The sequence below is a fragment of the Sinocyclocheilus rhinocerous genome, unplaced genomic scaffold, assembly GCF_001515625.1.
Source record: "Sinocyclocheilus rhinocerous isolate Xijiao unplaced genomic scaffold, SAMN03320098_v1.1 scaffold792, whole genome shotgun sequence".
Lineage (NCBI taxonomy): Eukaryota > Metazoa > Chordata > Actinopteri > Cypriniformes > Cyprinidae > Sinocyclocheilus > Sinocyclocheilus rhinocerous.
Genome location: NW_015626872.1, coordinates 1,286,920 through 1,305,239, shown reverse-complemented (window position 1 = coordinate 1,305,239; position 18,320 = coordinate 1,286,920). Strand labels below are relative to the sequence as shown.

Sequence of the window (18,320 nt, the reverse complement as noted above, 5' to 3'; positions counted from 1 at the left end):
TCTCCCCTGTGACACCAGTGATGTTCATCTAAAGCTGTGGAGGCTGCCCAGGCTTCAAAGTACTTCCACTGCGGTCTGTAAGGCCTGTTCATAAATCCTTTGAGAAATAAAAAAACCATATCAAGATGTCTGAGACAAAACAGGCTAGTGAAGGAGTGCATGCTTGGTAGCTAGTAATTCACATAGTTTGGACTTTTTTTGACATAGTAAAGATGTAACTGGTCATGTGTCTAGTCCAGTCTATAGATGCAGACAGTCAGGGTGGCAATAAATGTTTATGAACTTTATGGAGCATCAGTCTATTGATCTTGTCTTCAATGTTGTCTCGAATGTGGTGAGGGTGTTGCCTGGGAGGTCTGTCAAAAACGCATTGCATGCGACGCCTGCACATGGACGCAAGATGATGTCTGTCTTTCTCTTTGTTTCTGTCTTTGTCTTGCTCTCATTTTCTTTGTCTAGAGACTCAAAATTCATAATTGTTACCAATAGTGTGACATGCACATTAGTGTTGCTAAGCTAAATCTGTTAGAACCAAATTATTTATTTTAGAATGCACAGATATTGGGTGAAAGAGTCTGGTTTTAATTAGATAAGACTGAAAAGAATTGACCTGACATTCTGAGATTCTCAGATTAATGTTTAAATTTTGAAAGAAACTTTTGATGCTAACTGATGTCAAAATGAAGTGCACTACAGTTCCAAAGTTTGGGGTTGGTGAGAGATTTTTTTTTATGTTTTTTTTTTTTGTTAAATGTTTTTGAAAGTCTCTTATTTCAGCAAGGCTGCATTATTTTATTAAAATACAGTAAATATAGTAATATTGTGAAATATAATTAAAATGTACAATAGCTGTTTTCTACTTTAATGTATTATAAAATGTACTTTTATTCCTGTGATGGCAAAGCTGAATTTTCAGCAGTAATTAATTCAGTTCTCAGTGTCACATGATCATTCAGAAATCATTCTAATATGCTTGAGATTTGCTACTTAAAAAACTTTTCTTGTTATTATCGATGTTGAAAACAGTTTGCTGCTTAATATTTTTGTGGAAACCATAATACACTTTTCAGGATTTTTAAAGGTTCAGAAGAACAGCATTTATTTGAAATAATTGTAATATTTAAAATGTATTGTAACATTATAAATGAACAATTCAGTTCATCCTTGCTGCATAAAAGTATTAATTTATTTAAAAAAAAATCTTACTGCCTCCAAACTTTTGAATGGTAGTTTATCTTGGAAGGCAATGAATATATGACAGTAGTAGGTATGGGTGGGCAAGATGGTTGACTACTTGATCCAACAAAATCAATTACTGACATCAACTAGTTTATAGATTTAAAAAAATGTTAGTTTTAAAGGTGCAATAGGTGATTGTCTTCAGAAACATTTTTTGTTATGCTGGTTGAAAGTCTCTTCACATCCCGATAGCAATCATTAAGTTAAGTGGTCTAAATGTATTTGTCTGTATTTATATATTCTGTGGAAGGTGTAGGATCAAGAAATGTTCGTCTAATCAAAACGTTCGGTCCGAGCGTTTTAATATGCTTTCCTACCTGCCTGTCAATGTATGTATTAGCATTCCTCTGCGCACCCGGTTCGCGCATACAGGATACGTCATCAGCGCGTTCACGCACGCTGTGCAGACAGAGCGAGAATGGCAGACAAACATCAACAATCCGATTTTCCTTCCTGGTATTGTAGTACTTTTAAAGATTTCTCACTGGTGAATGACACATGATGTAGCCCAGCGGTTAATCCAGTCCTCGCGCCAGCTCGTTAGAAGTGAGCTACGTGCATGAACTGTGTTCCGATCGATATGATCCCTACACAGTGTTCATTGCTCCCTACTCCCTGAGCGGGGTAAATCCGTTGAAGTTTACTTCACTTCGGAACATGGGCTGGAATTGGGAACCTGATGTAGCCTATTGTAGTAATGTTGTCTCTGGTCTGTGAGTGTAAATGCGTTCAGGGGGCGTGGCTTTGGACGGCGATTGCAGGAAGGGTGGGACGTTCGCTTTCAGTGCTATCAGGCTAAAGTTAGCATTTTCCAAGATCTCCTATTGTACCTTTAAGCCTTCTTTTGTTCCGCAGACGTTTTCCTCTTTTGTTTTTTTTTTTATCCGCCATCTCTATCTTTCTGTCGCTCGGTTAATGTCCGTCCTGTGCACTGAACGCTCTCCTCCACATCATGAGTAGACACGCCCCTTATTGCTGATTGGCTACAAGTTTGTTTTGCTATTCGGCCCGAATCAGTTTTCTAAAGCGCTTTTGAAAAATCGCTTACCCCACCTTTAAGGTATTGGTAGGATTAGGGATGAAGAATATGGTCTTGCAGAATATGTGCTTTATAAGCACTAATAATCAGCCAATATGTTACTAATAGGCATGATAATAAGCAACTAGTTAATTGGTCCCTGTACTAAAGTGTTAGCATTTAAGTTGTATGTGCCGGTCATTGTTAACCCTTAGTAAAGTGTGATGTGTTCTCTGCTGACAGCAGTGTTGTGTTTGCTTCAGGAGTGCTGCATGAGTTTGGGAGGGATGTGGTATCTGAAGGGAACCGTTCCCTCCTGACAGGAGAGCCGGAGCGCCGCAGATCCTGTCAATCACACGCCTCCCTCCCTCAGAGTTCAGAGAGAGTGAACGCGGAGCCAACACACCAACCAATCACTGCCCTCGGCTGACACCACCGGCCCGGGGACACGCCCACTCCGTTAACCCTTACGTCTGGTCACATGAGCATCTCACGAAAAGGGCTGAAGATCCATTCGATCCTGCGATTGTGGAAAATTGAAGTACGAGGAAAGGAGTTGTGTGCTGAACGCATACGATCAGTTATGCTGGTTTTCTATTGCTTTCTTTTTTATGACCTGATATGAAAGTAGGTATTGCTAATAAAAATGACAGGAGATCATGATTCATCTCATTTTATCCTGCTTGTGGCCTTTGGGAGCTTGTCGGCAGATTTTGGCCTTGTTTCTTACATTTAGCTGACTGAAAAAAGATGTTTGGTTCAATCGTTTTCTTGATTTTATTGCATATTGAGGAGTTTTTTTTTTTTGGTATTTTGCCCCACGTTTAAGAATGACTTTACTGTAACCCAAAGAAAACAGGCTGCAGGATACGGACACATTTGAAGACCACTAGATTATAATAAATCCTCCGAAATATTAATTTCTCAGCTCTCATTGGGTCAAATGAAGGCTATGAAGCTCCCGTTGAAATGTTTACAGCTCTGACAACCAAAAAAAAGGACAAAACGTTGGTTGATTCTGGAGCAGTTTAGCTCAATTCTAACAGACAAACCCTGTAAGTCTAATATATGAATCAATGCTCATGAATATTTATTGGACCTGAAGGGAGATTGACATTGGAATGTGAACCTCTGAATGACATTTGCAGTGGATTTATATTTGCAGTCTTGTCCATTATATGTCAGACCGTTTATGGCATTCTGCATAAATGCTGAAGCAATTTAAAAATTAATTTCTTCTGAAAATAAAAAATGCATAATGGTTACACTTTTTTTATTTTTTTTTCGCGACTCGTCATGCAAGTGATCTGGGATTTTTGCTCAAGTTGCTAAACTGTGTTTGGGTGTGAAAGAAAGTGCCTCTTAGTTATTCAGGGGAAATATTCTATCAGTATGATTTGCAATCTTTATAATTATGACTGAAATCACCTTCACATGCACATGTGTCTCCTCCACGCATGCATATAAAGCGTTCACTGTCATAAAGTCTGTTTATTAATCATTCCACATATTCATATTCTGGATCATCGTTGCCAAGTCTGTACAGTCACACACTCAAACAGCAGAGAACCCCAAATCTGACCTTTTTTAGTTGTATGTCATTCTGAATAAACGTTGCAACTGACAACTCATCTTCAAAAGTTCTTGTTTTATATTTTGTCCTACAAAAGACAATTTACATTCAGTAGTATTATTGATTTAACTGCAGTGACATTATCAGATAAGAACAAAATGTGAAAAAAACTGAGCTGAAAAATTAAACAGAGCTGCTTTACAGCTGAAATTGATTTCATAATTGATCAATTCTACAGCATTAACACTGTTATTTGTATTTGTTCACTTTCCTGTCTTTTTTTTTTTTTAGCTGCTTTGAAGCAATCTGCCACTTTAGTTTAAGGTGTCCTTGTTACCGTGTATTTATATACTAAATAATACTTAGTTAATTAGTTCATATTAACTTTCTATATGCTTTGGTTAAGATTTAGTTGCATGCAATTATGCATTATCTGCAGTTATTACTGTAATAAAAATGTGTAACAAGGACACTAAAATAGTTCTTAATTTATATTACAAAATATTGAGCAAGGCTAATACAAAACCAACACTTTGATAGAAACTAATGCTCAGTTAACTGCAGAAAATCTACTAGAATGTGAAACTGTCAAATTATACTTCATTTTTATGATCAATTTTTCAAGAAAATATTTTATGTAGTATTAAGGAAATACAGGGACAAATATATCAGTAGAACAAGGGCTATACTATTTGTTTTTGAGGTTAGTAATTTACATATACACAATCATTGATTACTGATTACATTACAGTACTTCATATTTCTCCCAATATGCTAGAAATGGTTCTTTTTTAAGTCTCAAAATAAGTCCGTTCTATAATGTGCGTTTCCTGAAATTCTACCCAGTGTCTAAGCTTACAACATTATGCCTTTGTAATTTTTCCATTTTAAATACAACCCAGTGCTATCTCTAATGTGCAATGCATCTGTATTGAAGATAACAGACGGCGCATGTCAGCCTGATAAATGCATTACCTAATGCTGCGACGTCACTCAAATCTTATCAAAGGCCTTGATTAGAAGCAGCCTTTCCTCTGGAACTGAAGACGATGTCTGGGTGGAAAGTCCATTTATGTGCCGTATAAAGTTCAGTCTTCTCATTTGCACTGATACAGGTGAAAGTTCACATGCAAACACTCGACTGGAGACACTTGCCCTGTTATGGGGTTATGAATGAATGGTACTAACAAGGTTGAGACTGAAACTGGTGTCACAAAGTTCATGTGCCAATAAAATATTATTTAAGTAACTGTTTGACATCTTTAAGATGGAATGGAATTCCTTTAACCGATGCAACAAATGCACAGATCAGTAATGACTAAAACACTAGGCTTTATTGCACAAAGCTAAAGTAAATATATCTTCAAAATTCAAAAGAGAATATAAAAATTAAAGACTATTTTTGTATCATTATGATTATTGCATTTCATTATTTTCATGGCAAATAAGCACTCTTTCACATTACTGTAATGCAGACCAACAAATGATGTATTTAAATAATAAAACATCTATACATATTTGTGTTCATCTAATGTTTGCATCTTCTCTGCCTATAATTTACAGTGATTTTTAATTGTTTCTGGTCAGGGTGATTTTCAAAGTAAAACTTCTGTACACAACTGTAAGTATTACAACAACTTTTACAATTTAATTACATTCTTCTTAGATAGTTAAATTATGTTCATTAACATAGTTTGACATTTTTAAATTTGCACAAAAGGCTATATTGTGTTTTTATTTTTCTACTATTTTACTTTTTATTTATTGTATTGATTTATGCTAATATCAATTTTTTCCTATTGATTATGTAGTAATATATAACCTGGAAATGTTTTTGTGAGATTCACTCCACTATAAATACATGTTTGCTTCAGAGATCAGTTACAGTGCATTTAAGTTTACAGCTTTTTTTTTACAGTAACATTTAGAAATATTTACAAAAGTGCTTTATATACACTCGCCACCAGGTAATAAAAGTGGCAATAAAAGCAAGAGAGTACCTGGGATAAACCTGCCGTATCAAACCTTTAAGGTCTCTATACTAGTTCTATAGCTATAGACGCAGATCAGTGCCTCATTCAACCTGACCGGGATTGATCCTGTTCTCCTTCAGGTCCTTTTGGCTCTTTTGGATAAAGGTGAAAATCTCCTGAAACAGGGCCTTGTACTCGGGCTGCTGGGAATCGTTCTGTGTGTTTACACCCGGCGAGTGTGTGCGCGTTTGGCCAGTTTTTTGCTTCTCTGACAACATCCCACCATTGCAGCGGCGCAGCAGCGTGTCGTATTTCTCCTGCAGGGCGGTGTATTGAGCATCCACCTCATTTAGCAGAGAGATACCATGATGCTTCACTGCAGGCTGCTCATCACTAAGCAACTGCCTCTCGCCGCTGCAGCACCGCCCCCTGTGTCCAGCCCCGCCCACTTCATCATCCAATGGGAGGAACACGTTATCTTCGCTCGAGCGCAAAAGCAGGCGGAGCTCCTGGACTTCAGCCTCCTTCTCAGCCAGGTGCTCCTTGTAGACTCCTAGCAGCGCCACTTTGGGCTCCAGCTGGCTGAGTTCATGCACCAGAGCATCAGCTTCCAGCTCGGCCGTCTCTCTCTGAGCGCGCTCTGTGCTCAGCTGCGCCTGCAGGGAATCAACCGAGCGCTTCAGCTCCCAGTACTCGTCTTGTTCCTCACGCTTCAGTGACGAGCGGCTGGTGGAAACAGAGCGCTCATGGGAAAAGTACCTGAAATACATGCAGCATGGTTAGAAATCAGAGCCGTTGGTCAGATAACTGAAGATCGAAATATATGAGAATCCTAATGGTATAAATTCATGTTAAAAACAACAACAGATTGCATTTGACTGAAATCTGGAGTTGTACAGACTAAAATATTGTGTAAAATATTTACTTTTTCTGAGATCAACCAAAAGAGCCTATTTTAGCGTATTTCAGAATATTCAATTAGAAAAACTGAAGGATGGGACTTAAAGTGTTAGATATAAAGACACAATCACAAACAACAAAGTCGCAATTGTTAGATATAAAGTCATAAATTATAAACAATGAAGTTGCGATTGTTAAGCAGCGCCACTTTGGGCTCCAGCTGGCTGAGTTCATGCACCAGAGCATCAGCTTCCAGCTCGGCCGTCTCTCTCTGAGCGCGCTCTGTGCTCAGCTGCGCCTGCAGGGAATCAACCGAGCGCTTCAGCTCCCAGTACTCGTCTTGTTCCTCACGCTTCAGTGACGAGCGGCTGGTGGAAACAGAGCGCTCATGGGAAAAGTACCTGAAATACATTTTGCATGGTTAGAAATCAGAGCCGTTGGTCAGATAACTGAAGATCGAAATATACGAGAATCCTAATGGTATAAATTCATGTTAAAAACAACAACAGATTGCATTTTACTGAAATCTGGAGTTGTACAGACTAAAATATTGTGTAAAATATTTACTTTTTCTGAGATCAACCAAAAGAGCCTATTTTAGCATATTTCAGAATATTCAATTAGAAAAACTGAAGGATGGGACTTAAAGTGTTAGATATAAAGACACAATCACAAACAACAAAGTTGCAATTGTTAGATATAAAGTCATAAATTATAAACAATGAAGTTGCGATTGTTAGTTATAAAGTCGCAGTTGAAGTCGCAACTATTAGATATAAAGTCGCAATTAAGAAAAATGAAGTCGCAATTGTTAGATATAAAGTCTAAATTACGTACAATGAAGTCGCAATTGTTAGATATAAAGTAGCAAATCTGAACAAACAAGTCGCAATTGTTAGATATAAAGTCACAATTATGAACAATTAAGTCGCAATTGTGAACAATTGTGTAATTGTTAACAAAAAAGTCACAACTGTTAGATATAAAGTTGCAATTACAAAAAAATGAAGTTGCAGTTGTTAGATGTAAAGTCGTAATTACGAAAAACGAAGCTGCTATTGTTAGATATAAAGTCGCAATTAAGAACAATGAAGCCACAATTGTTAGATATAGGCCTGGTTTCACAGATGGGGCTTAGCTTAAGCCAGGACATCAGTTCAAACAGCTTGTAAAAGTGCATGTAGCATCCTATGACCCCTTTAAAGTCGCAATTATGAACAATGAAGTCGCAATTGTTAGATATAAAGATGGGAGATAAAGTTCTGAAATATAAAATTTGCAATTGCAAGAAATACATTTTGAAGTGTGAGATGTCAGAATTGTGAGAAATAACATTGCAAATGTGAAAATTGTGAAATCAGACGCATGTAACACAATATATATTTTCCTTTTCTTGCGTCAAACAACCCTGTCCACGTCACCTCCAGCAGATTAAGCAGAGTCTGGCAGGAATATAAATGTGTGGGAAGGTAGTTCTGCTAAGCCTGAAACCTACGAATGAGAAGAAGCTAATTTGTTTCTTTACTAATCCACTTGACCGTGACCATTTAAAGGCCACTAGTTTCACGTACTTGACCTACTGTAGCACAAAACACAGTGGGGGTTTAAAATATGCAAAAATGTACTGCAGAAACCTACTTGTGTAACTGACATTTCTCCTCGCAGCATGTGAGACCCTGAACACTGTCAGGATCACGATCACGGGACCGGTTCTGTTCAGCAGAATCCAGCTTCAGCTTCTGCATGTCTCTCTGGAGCTCCTCCACCTGAGTCTGCAGCCCTTCTACCGTCTCTGTGAGCCTGCCGTCAGGAAATACGCCATTTAAATCATTTTCTCCTTGGCTTCATGCATTCATTTACCATCGTTTCTAAAGTCTTACCCTTCGATCTTCATCTGAGCCGCTCTGTTCTCCAGCACCAGTCGTTGGTTTTTCAGCTCCAGGTCTTGTGCGGTTGAATCCAGCTGCTCGTAGAGTTTAGCCTGCTGATCGTTCGCCGACCTCAGCATATCCACCTGCTTAGAAAGATACTGAACAAAGGAGAAAGAAACATTAGACTGAAATCTAACAAGTTCCGATACCTTTGTCTGTCTTATTTGCATAAAGGCTTTTTCTCAGTTATTCTTAGCAAAATGTAAATCTAAGATATGCATCCGTTTTATTGCCTTTTAAGAGAAGTCTGAGTCAAGTTCTAGCTATAGATTCATTCATTTAAACTGTTTAACCACTATGGAGGCACTAATGGCTATCAGTTGTGCTTTGCAAATATTGACGCTAAGTGACAATCTGGCACAGTATCTAAAATATTAGGCAATACATTCTCTATTTATGGCCTTTAGATATAATACATCTAGATATCTGTCTATTTCTGTGAGTACTGTATTTTACAATGGTTTATCACTGCATGGAACAGACAAAGGTTTATACAACCATAAAATCAACTGATTATACAGAGAATGTAGATGGAGGAACTATCCAAAGAACCATGTCAATAAAAGACTGCTTTTCTGTGCATATGGTTTTCGTTTCCTCAGAACAGAGGGTTTATTTAACCATGTGTATATGTCTTTAGAAGGCTTTTGTCTTTCAAACACATTAAAATACACAAATTCATGTTATTTCTTATTTACATGTAATGCAGGGATTCCCTAACTTCTTCATCAGCCGAACCTCTTCCACCTAATATATTTACTTGAAGCACCACTGAGATTTTACGGTAATAAGGTCAACAAAGTATGTGTTAAAGTAACACATTTGCATGTTCACAGTTCTCTGTCATTGGTTAATGGTCACATGACATGCAGGTAAACAAACATCATATTTCATTGTTGTTATGTTGTTATTTTAAAATGATTTATTTTAATTTTACATTTTTATGACATCATAAATTATTAGATTTTCATTAAACTCATGAACTCCCTGCAGTTCCTTCACGAGTCCCAGTTTGGGAAACTTTGACGAAATGTTAAATGCATTCATTTTGTTAATAACAATGAATGGAATAGATTTTTTTTTTCTATTAGTATGGTACGAGATTATCCTATTTAAATCAATGTGACAAACCAGTTAGGCCAAAAGTAATCTAAAAGTAGTGTGTAATGTAATGGATTTGGAATCACAAACCAACTACAATTTTCAAGTAATCTACCCAGCTCTGTATGCAGATAGATAGATAGATAGATAGATAGACAGACAGACAGATAGATAGATAGATAGATAGATAGTGCCTCTATCTCCTGTATCTGTTCCTGGTTGGTGATGCACATCTGTTGGAGGGTCTCTTCTAAGTCTCTGTTCTGCTCCAGTAAATTTTTACCCAATTCGGCGGCCAAATGAAGATCTGCAGAAGAAGACGAGGAGAACATCTAATGAGCAACCAAAACTGAAGGCAAAAAACACTCAATTAAAATTAGTCTGGACCATTTTAATTGACTTTTTTTTATTTATGCATACAAGTATTTGTAAATCTGGTTGATGTTGCAATCATTTGGGCATCAGGTTCTCTCTGTCACTAGGTGGTGTGTAGTAACTTCTCCTTTTACTTCACAACTCAGGAAACTGATAAGCAGTTCATTACAAAGCTGATTTCACTCTTTCATGTCGAAAATGTGTCATTCTGTCAGGATGTGGTGGAGAGTCAGGCACACAACACAGTTTTCCTGTCATCAATGCTGTTTTCATGAACAAATTACATTACTTCGAAGACTATAATTAAATGGAGACTAAACGAAAGTACTTTCTCAATCATTATAGGCTATTGATTGTTCACGAAATAAGCCAATCTAGAGGTCGTCTACCACCTTTTTCATTTAAAAAGTGTTATTAACTTGTACTTTTACAGAAAGTCAGATAGAGCATCACTCACCGTGTTCCAGATCTTGATGATCGTACCATGGTTCTTCCTCTTTGATGTCAAATTCTCCTTCTGTAATATCTGTGAGCATCTTTAAACAGTCAAACAGAACAGCTGAGGATCCTCTAGTTTCTATGTTAAACTCTAATTTCGAAATGTTTCATGTAGGCTACTTAATGTCCTGTCAGCAAATGTATATGACAGGTTTGTTTTAATGGTTGAAAATGATTTCTCTGAGACGTAGCGTGTGTATAACGAGCGTCTCTGCTCTCGTGCTCTGCTTAATCATCTGAATCTGGACTGTGCGCGCGCACGAGGTGGAGCTCAACGGAGCGCGCACGCTGTGTGAACGCGCCTGTTACCTGCAGGTGCGCGCAGTGTACAGTAGTGTACAGTATAACCTACATACAGTAGATCTTTTTTTCCTGTACACTATATCTGAACGACTTTAGGTTGCGTCAAAAGTTAAAACAACAAATTTGATAATATAATTGCCTTCATGAATTTGTATACATTTATTTTAACTATTGGTAGTTGGAGCATCTTCTTGATGCGATCTATCTGTCTATCTATCTATCTATCTATCTATATATATATCCATCTATCTATCTATCCATCCATCCATCCATCTATCCATCTATCTATCTATCTATATATATATCCATCTATCCATCCATCCATCCATCCATCCATCCATCTATCTATCTATCTATCTGGGTGCTATTAGCTTGTAACTTCCCATTCATATTTAACTATTTAAAAAATGTAGCCTACTGGGCAATCTCAGGTAGGCCTAATTTTATTACATGGATGCATTTTTTTCAGTTAATTCATCTTTTAAAAAACATGTTGGAAATGGTTGGTTACATGTTCAAATGATTGATATTTGTGACAAAAAAATAATCGAGAAAAACATCATTTATGCATGCAATGTGTACTACTTTTCTAAAAAACAACAACACAAAGCCATTTTTAAATACAATGTAATTTTTTTAAACAGTAGGATACATGATGGACCAAACATAATAATAATAAAAAAAGTGATATTAACGTTGAATTTGTTATTTATTTATTTTTTTAGGAAAAAAACAATTTAGTAACAGGAATGAAATTGAGTAAAAGTATCGAACAGTAGCAGAAATGTGTGTCTGTATGTGTGTGAGTATACTCACTATGTAAATAAATGTACATGTAATACAGTAAAATACCATGAAACTGTGAGGACAGTTCCTCAATAATTAGTTTAAAAGGCTTATAAATCGGCCATATAATGTTTACATGTTGCAAACATTAGAACGCATATAAAACAATCAAAAAACATGAAATATATGCATTTATGCAGATGCAATAAAATGCTGAATTTTATATCCTGTACATGTTCCCATTTATTTCTCCCCTACGGGGCCCCTAACATGCGCCGCCTGGCGGTAACATCGGATATGAGCGGTCACGTGTTTTGTCGGCCTCTTTTAAATGTAACACAGTCAGGAAGTGAACTTTTTTGGAAGGGACTCAGCTGATTTGTGCCAAATCTGTTTGCCGTTCAGATTATGCATAACAAAGATGTGTGCGTGTAAACAGCACCACGCCTTCAGGTTAGTTAGTTAGTTTGTTAGCGTGTTGTAATTGGGGTCCGGGGATCATATTTCTTGACTAGTAAGTTATCAACCCGCCTGGTATCGCTCGTTGCAGTTACACTGTCTGTCGCTATGTGTCTTCCGCAGATGAGGACGCTGATCTTCGTCGCTTGGCTGCTGTTTTACGTGTCTTTTTTACTGGGAATGAAAAGGATGTGGACTGGAAAGTATGTTCGCAGTCCGCTGGCTCGAGCTCTGATCATGAACATGGGGACCGAGACTGACTCACCTGACTCACCTGGATATGAAGCCCAGCAGGTGAGTGAGTGAGTGACGCTTCCCGACGTTTAGCTGGTTATTAGTAACTGTTGTAGAGTTTTACACTAGCTAGCACAAAGTGCCATCTTTTACAATGCTTTCGAACTTGTGGTTAAACTGTTTTTTTCTAACTTGGTAATGCAATATGTTCAAACATTCACCATGGTAGCACCATGTAAACACTATGATGTGAATATGTATATTTTTTAGTACTATAGTGTATGTGAAGGTACCACGATATTGGAACCATCACTGATGTTATTGCGTTTATTCAAAGGACCATGCTAGTTTTTGGTACAGTGGTATTGGCGTTTGAAAACATCACTGTTGTGGTTGCATTTACACGAAGAAAAAGTACCATGATATTACCATGTTTTTGGACGTGAGATCATGATTTTGTACATTTACCATTAGCGTTGCTTTAAAGGGGTCATCGGATGCTACATGCACTTTTACAAGTTGTTTGAACTGAAATGTGTGTTGGCAGTGTGTGTACACAACCACCCTATAATGATAAAAATCCTCCCAGTGTTTTTTTTTTAATCTGGTTAAATGTTTTCCCCTTTCTCAAATCGAGCCGATCTCAGATGCCTGTCTGTGTGACGTCACACAGACAGGCCCCTCCCACGATAGTTTGATTGACAGTAGCGTTTCAGCACAGACTGGACTGGTGTCTTACCTTAGCTCCGCCCTGAGTGAGCTGTCATCAGTCCACCATTGTTTCACCGCCGGAGCAGATGTAGACAAGAATGACTCCTAAGCGATTGAGGTGTTCTGTTGTTGGATGTAATAATGAACATAGCAGTCGTCATTTACTCCCGACATCTGAGCTGCTGAACTCGCAGTGGATTACATTGTTTCTGAAGGGAATGCGCCCTGATCTACCTAAATGCGTCTATGTTCACGCGAAATCATTGGTGATCCAGCTTCACCTCCAGAAGAAGTCAGTATACGTTTTTTTTAATGAATCTTTGCAAATCGCCTTTCCTAATAATGTGCTAATTAGCAAGTTTCACGATGAATGCGGCTAAAGTAAACAGTCCCTCTGAGAGCAGCTCGGAAGAGAGGGGCGGGGTCAGCAGAGCTCATTAACATTTAAAGGGAAATGCTACAAAAATGGCTTGATCTGAAAAGAGCTGTTTTTGACAGGGTAAAAAAGGTGTTTTTACACTACCATTGAGAAATTTTAACCAAACTATGTTACAGACTTTTCGTTAAGACCCTAAAGAATCATATCAACTTGTGGAAAATGGGCATCCGATGACCCCTTTAAATCCATTGGAATTCCATGCATATATAATGACACATGGTAATTATAATTACCATAGTGTTTATTAAAATACCACGGTATTGCCATAAGAAAGCATTTCTGTTGTGGTAGCTTTTACATTACTAAAAATGTAACCATGTAATAACATATGGCAACTGTGGTAACCATTCATTACCATAGCATTCATCAAAATACCATGGTAATACCATTCAAAACGATCCGCATTTACATTTACCATGACATGTTTGAAATGATAATGATTGAAACCATGTAAATGTTATAGATCAAGAATACAGACCATCATAATAGAGTTTTTTTCTTATTATTGACATTTTCAAAGGAGAATAACTGACTGTAGCATTGTTTTTCAGATAAACAAGTATGTTAAGTTAGCATGTTTCTTAAACATCTGCAAACATATTATGATATTTTTATGCTTTAGTAGAGTCAAAAACTTACATACAGCACCTTTAACTTCTTCTTGCTGTTGTTGTATGCTGTGGATGTGTTTGCAGTGGTACCACTGCTGTCCGGACATGCTCGGAGAACAGGTTTGCTCTCAGTTCGTTCAGAGTCATCTGGATGAGGACACGCAGGCTTTCCTCCGCCGAAGCGTGGAGAAGTCCGGCTGGCTCTTCACGCAGCTCTACCACTCGCTCTTCTCCTCCATCTTCAGCCCGGTCATGTCTCGAACCTCCATCAACGGGTAAGCAGCCCTGACTCTCTCGCAGGCTTCAGCGCTGCTTCTGATGAGCGGCTCCTCATGGCCTCCTGTCCTGTCGGTCCGCAGCTTTCTGGGCCGCGGCTCCATGTTTGTGTTCTCGAAGGACCAGTTTCAGCGTCTTCTCCGGATCGAGCCGGAATGGAAAGGGCAGAGGATGCTGGATCTGGGAGCCGGTGACGGAGGCGTGACAGAAGTGATGGGCCGTCACTTTCATGAGGTGTTTGCCACCGAAGTCTCCACGCCGATGAAGTGGCATCTCCAGAGAAAGAATTACAGGTACTCACACCTCCTGCATTAGTAGAAATCAGGGATGCACCGAATGTTCACAACTGAAATTATTCGGCCGAAAATGGCAAAAAAAAAAAAACTTTCGGTTTGACCGAATAATTGAAAAGATTGAATAAATTGTACCGAACAATGACGGGACGCGAGGAAAATCTACTCTGAAACTATTTTTACAAGACGTGTGACAATGCGATATGTGCGACAAACATCTTCCGAAAATCGTAATGAGAATCATTCATAAATCTGCTGTTGTCAACAAAAAGAAGTCTTCCTGCGGGTTTCCACCAAAATAAAAGCTCCAACAATATTCATAAATGTTAGTATTGTAATTTTACTGTTGTTCTGTAAAATAAACTAAAAAAGTAAGACAATAATAATAATTACAACAGCTCTATTTATACATGTATTATAACATTCACACATAGTGTTCAAATTGGGATCTGTAATATTTTCTAGGCTGCATTTATTTGTACAGTAAAGCCTGATTCAAGAATGGGGTCTCAAAAAATGGCCAAAAATATTCTTTTACTAACTTAATTTTAAGTTAAATTATGCTTTGTTATGGATCATATCTGCTAGAATGTTAGAAAAATGTTCAGTATTTTTAAATGGTTCTTTTGTAATTGTTTTTTTTTTCTTTGAAAAGTAAGACAAAACCGTACAAAGCACATTTTGGCTATTTAATTTATGTAATGGCGTAAACATTTGAAAAATACATGGGGGGGGAAACTTGAAAAACAGTCTTCGGCCCAGTGTTTCGTTTTGTTCGGTTTCAGCTTCAGCCAAGAATTTTCATTTGGGTGCATCCCTAGTAGAAATGCTAATGAAGTGAGGTGATCGTGAGCCTGTGCTTGACTTTGAAACTCCAGCTTGCTGGGAATCGATGAGTGGAACCGAACGGGCTTCCAGTATGATCTGATCAGCTGTCTGAACCTGCTGGACCGCTGCGACGAGCCGCTGCAGCTGCTGCAGGACATCAGGAGATCGCTGGTGCCGCACACGGGACGCCTCGTCTTAGCGGCTGTGCTGCCCTTTCAGCCGTATATAGAGACGGGTAAGACGATCGCTGCAACCACAACTACTGAGCAATTCATGAGTGGCTGCTGCTAGCTGCTTTATTATAGATTAGCACACTTGCAGAGCTAACATCTTGTAAGAGATGATTTGTCAGTGAAATCAGTATTTCACGTTATTATTTATTTTTACTTTTCATGTTTTCTTTGTTTACATTAAATTTTTATTATTAAATATTAATTAATTTATTTATTTATTTATCGTGTTGCCAGCTTAACACACCATATTTTGTCTATTGTAATTTATTAAAATTGAATGTGTTTATTCAAAAATGAATTCCGTTTTTAAAATGCATTACACATACAATAAAACTCACCATTTTAATTCAGAAATAATTTAAATTTGGATTTTTTTTAAAGAAATCGATTTAGATTTTTTTCACAGAAAGAATACGATTCTTGAAGTATTTTGGTACGATCTTTTATTATTATTTCTTATAAAACAAAATGGTTAACTTTTGTTAAAATATTATTAATGTTGGAAAAACCTTTGTGCAGCAGATTTAAGTCATGTGATGATTGAAGTCAACCAACATGCAGAATAACACTATAAAATGGGAAATTATCTGATAGAGAACCCTTTATTTGATTAAGAATGATTAATTATTCTAAAAAGAGTAAGTACTTATTTAATTCATAATTATGAATAATTGCATGAATAAGGAAAAAAATGAATAATTAATAAATGTAATAATTATATTACTACATTATATTGAGAAAAAATATATTATGTAATTACATGTATATGTATATATATATATGTTTTTGCTTAAATTTGCTTACCTTTTTTATATTGATTAATATGTGCACATTTGTACCTTAATTCACTGTATGTGGGAATGTGACAAAATAAAAGAGTTTTGGAAAGAAATTATAAATATGATAGAGCATATGGTTTCAATAAGGTTACCATTAGATCCAGGGGTTTCATTCTTGGCATTCATCCAGAAAATTGGAATATTAAAAAGGATAATCAAGTATTGATAGATATGTGCATTTTACATGGCAAAAGGCTCATTGCCATTTATTGGAAAAAGACAGAAAGGCCTACCATAACTCATTGGTTAAGAGAAATATATTAATGCATTGCAATGGAAACGATAACCTATATGCTTAAGGGTAAACAAGCTAAATTTAAGAAAATCTGGAGTCCATTTTTATTATTTATTGAATGTAGGGATATTAACAATATAATAGAGGATCAAAATTCTTGATTGGGTATTTAAATATATTTTAATGTGCATTATATTAACCCCTTACAACTGCGGTTGTTATTGTTTGCAATGGATTATTAAATCTAACTTCCAAAGTACAGACTGTATTAACCCTTTGTTGGTTTTGTGCTTTACACTTTTTATGTAATATGAGCCCCTAGTGTTTGTTTTCTTTTCTTTTCTGTACATAGTAAGTATTGTTACAGACACGGTATGTACATGTGTCAGTCTTGTGTTTCAAGAAAATGTAATAAAAATAATATTGCAAAAAAAATTAAAAAATATGTGCACATTTACGTGTATGCAGGGTGTAAGAAAAATATGTATTCAGTTGTAACTTATTAAACCATTTTTCAAACTATGTGTTTTCAACATGATTTTAAAAGATTTTCTTTTTTTTTGCTATGCATTCGTATTTCTTGTTTAATTTGTGACTGTACTTTTTCCACTTATTCTGTTGTGTTTTAAGGTGGGACCTGGGTGCGACCCAAGGAACACATCAAGGTGCAGGGCAAGACGTGGGAGGAGCAGGTGACTCACCTGAGCACAGACGTGTTCCTGAAGGTGGGGTTCGAGGTGGAGGCCGTCACTCGCCTGCCGTATCTGTGTGAAGGAGACATGTACAAGGACTACTACATGCTGGATGACGCCGTCTTCGTGCTGAAACCCCAGGAATGAACTTTCGGCGGAAATGAAAGGGCTTCGTTTAAGATGAATGATGTTTCTTGTCTGTGTTACGTCTCAGGAAAATGAAATCTTTGAGAAACAAATGATTATATCTTATTGCAACTAATGAACAGTACAGTGATTGTACTACAAGTGTAGTACAGCTGGTGTGAGGTGTTCCCTGTGGGGGGAAATTTAAACAAAAAAAGATCATATCTAATAGAGAGAGGTAGCTATTAAACTCGAAATCTCCTTCTGTGCCTCCCCTTATGTTTTCTGCATTTGTAGTGAATTTCTCACGTGATGTACGAGTTGTCAGAAACATCTTAGGACCAATGTAAGAGCATTTTTTTCTTAATGAACAAGTAAAATGATATTGTGCACAACACAAAACATCTCAACATACATGTATGTAGATAATCGTTAATTACGGGATGTGATGTTCTGTTTGTAGACATATTTTTTATGTTGTAAATCAAGTATTGTCCTGTATTGAATATGTTTACTGTGCAATAAATCAACGTTTGTTCTCAGTATTTGGTTTCAGCTTTCGTTAATATTGACCGTATACATGATGATGAGATAAGCATATCTTTTAGTTTATCTTCTATATGTTAATAAGACAAATTAATTTATTA

General features: G+C 37.0%; 3 protein-coding genes across 4 annotated transcripts in view; 2 read left to right on the top strand and 1 right to left on the bottom strand.

The window, feature by feature from the left end:
- The window catches only part of polr3e (polymerase (RNA) III (DNA directed) polypeptide E), a 28,050-nt gene extending 24,037 nt beyond the window's left edge, over positions 1–4,013 (top strand). Inside the window, exon 19 of the mRNA XM_016527899.1 lies at positions 2,521–4,013. Within this exon, the coding sequence (XP_016383385.1) occupies positions 2,521–2,577 (57 nt within the window). The 3' untranslated portion in view covers positions 2,578–4,013. The remainder of the gene's footprint in view (positions 1–2,520) is intronic.
- Positions 4,014–5,341: 1,328 nt separating this feature from the next.
- Positions 5,342–10,822, bottom strand: cdr2b (cerebellar degeneration-related protein 2b). The gene is made up of 7 exons (XM_016527884.1): positions 10,568–10,822; positions 9,930–10,042; positions 8,584–8,732; positions 8,342–8,503; positions 6,912–7,104; positions 6,729–6,733; positions 5,342–6,562 (listed from the first exon to the last, which is right to left on the bottom strand). Exons 1-7 carry the CDS (start codon positions 10,644–10,646, stop codon positions 5,905–5,907), a joined length of 1,359 nt encoding a protein of 452 aa, XP_016383370.1. The 5' UTR covers positions 10,647–10,822; the 3' UTR covers positions 5,342–5,904.
- A 1,226-nt stretch (positions 10,823–12,048) lies between these two features.
- mettl9 (methyltransferase 9, His-X-His N1-histidine) lies at positions 12,049–17,892 on the top strand. Of its 2 annotated transcripts, XM_016527361.1 has the most exons (6): positions 12,049–12,150; positions 12,280–12,450; positions 14,236–14,426; positions 14,511–14,720; positions 15,599–15,783; positions 17,486–17,892. In XM_016527361.1, the coding sequence occupies exons 2-6, from the start codon at positions 12,280–12,282 to the stop codon at positions 17,692–17,694; spliced, it is 966 nt and encodes a 321-aa protein (XP_016382847.1). In that variant the 5' UTR covers positions 12,049–12,150; the 3' UTR covers positions 17,695–17,892. The 2 variants fall into 2 exon arrangements, with proteins under 2 accessions (XP_016382847.1, XP_016382842.1); XM_016527356.1 differs by lacking the exon at positions 12,049–12,150 and having other exon boundaries at positions 12,250–12,450.
- Positions 17,893–18,320: the final 428 nt, after the last annotated feature.

What these genes read in the sequence shown, in the direction of transcription:
- cdr2b (XM_016527884.1), bottom strand. Translation starts at nt 10,646, where the DNA reads ATGCTCACAGATATTACAGAAGGAGAATTTGACATCAAAGAGGAAGAA. An exon ending in TCATCAAGATCTGGAACACG is followed by an intron (nt 10,043 to 10,567) that starts GTGAGTGATGCT and finishes CTTCTTCTGCAG; the next exon opens with ATCTTCATTTGGCCGCCGAA. An exon ending in GAGAAATGTCAGTTACACAA is followed by an intron (nt 7,105 to 8,341) that starts GTAGGTTTCTGC and finishes AATGTATTTCAG; the next exon opens with GTACTTTTCCCATGAGCGCT.
- mettl9 (XM_016527356.1), top strand. Translation starts at nt 12,265, where the DNA reads ATGTGTCTTCCGCAGATGAGGACGCTGATCTTCGTCGCTTGGCTGCTG. An exon ending in CTGGATATGAAGCCCAGCAG is followed by an intron (nt 12,451 to 14,235) that starts GTGAGTGAGTGA and finishes ATGTGTTTGCAG; the next exon opens with TGGTACCACTGCTGTCCGGA. An exon ending in TCTCGAACCTCCATCAACGG is followed by an intron (nt 14,427 to 14,510) that starts GTAAGCAGCCCT and finishes GTCGGTCCGCAG; the next exon opens with CTTTCTGGGCCGCGGCTCCA.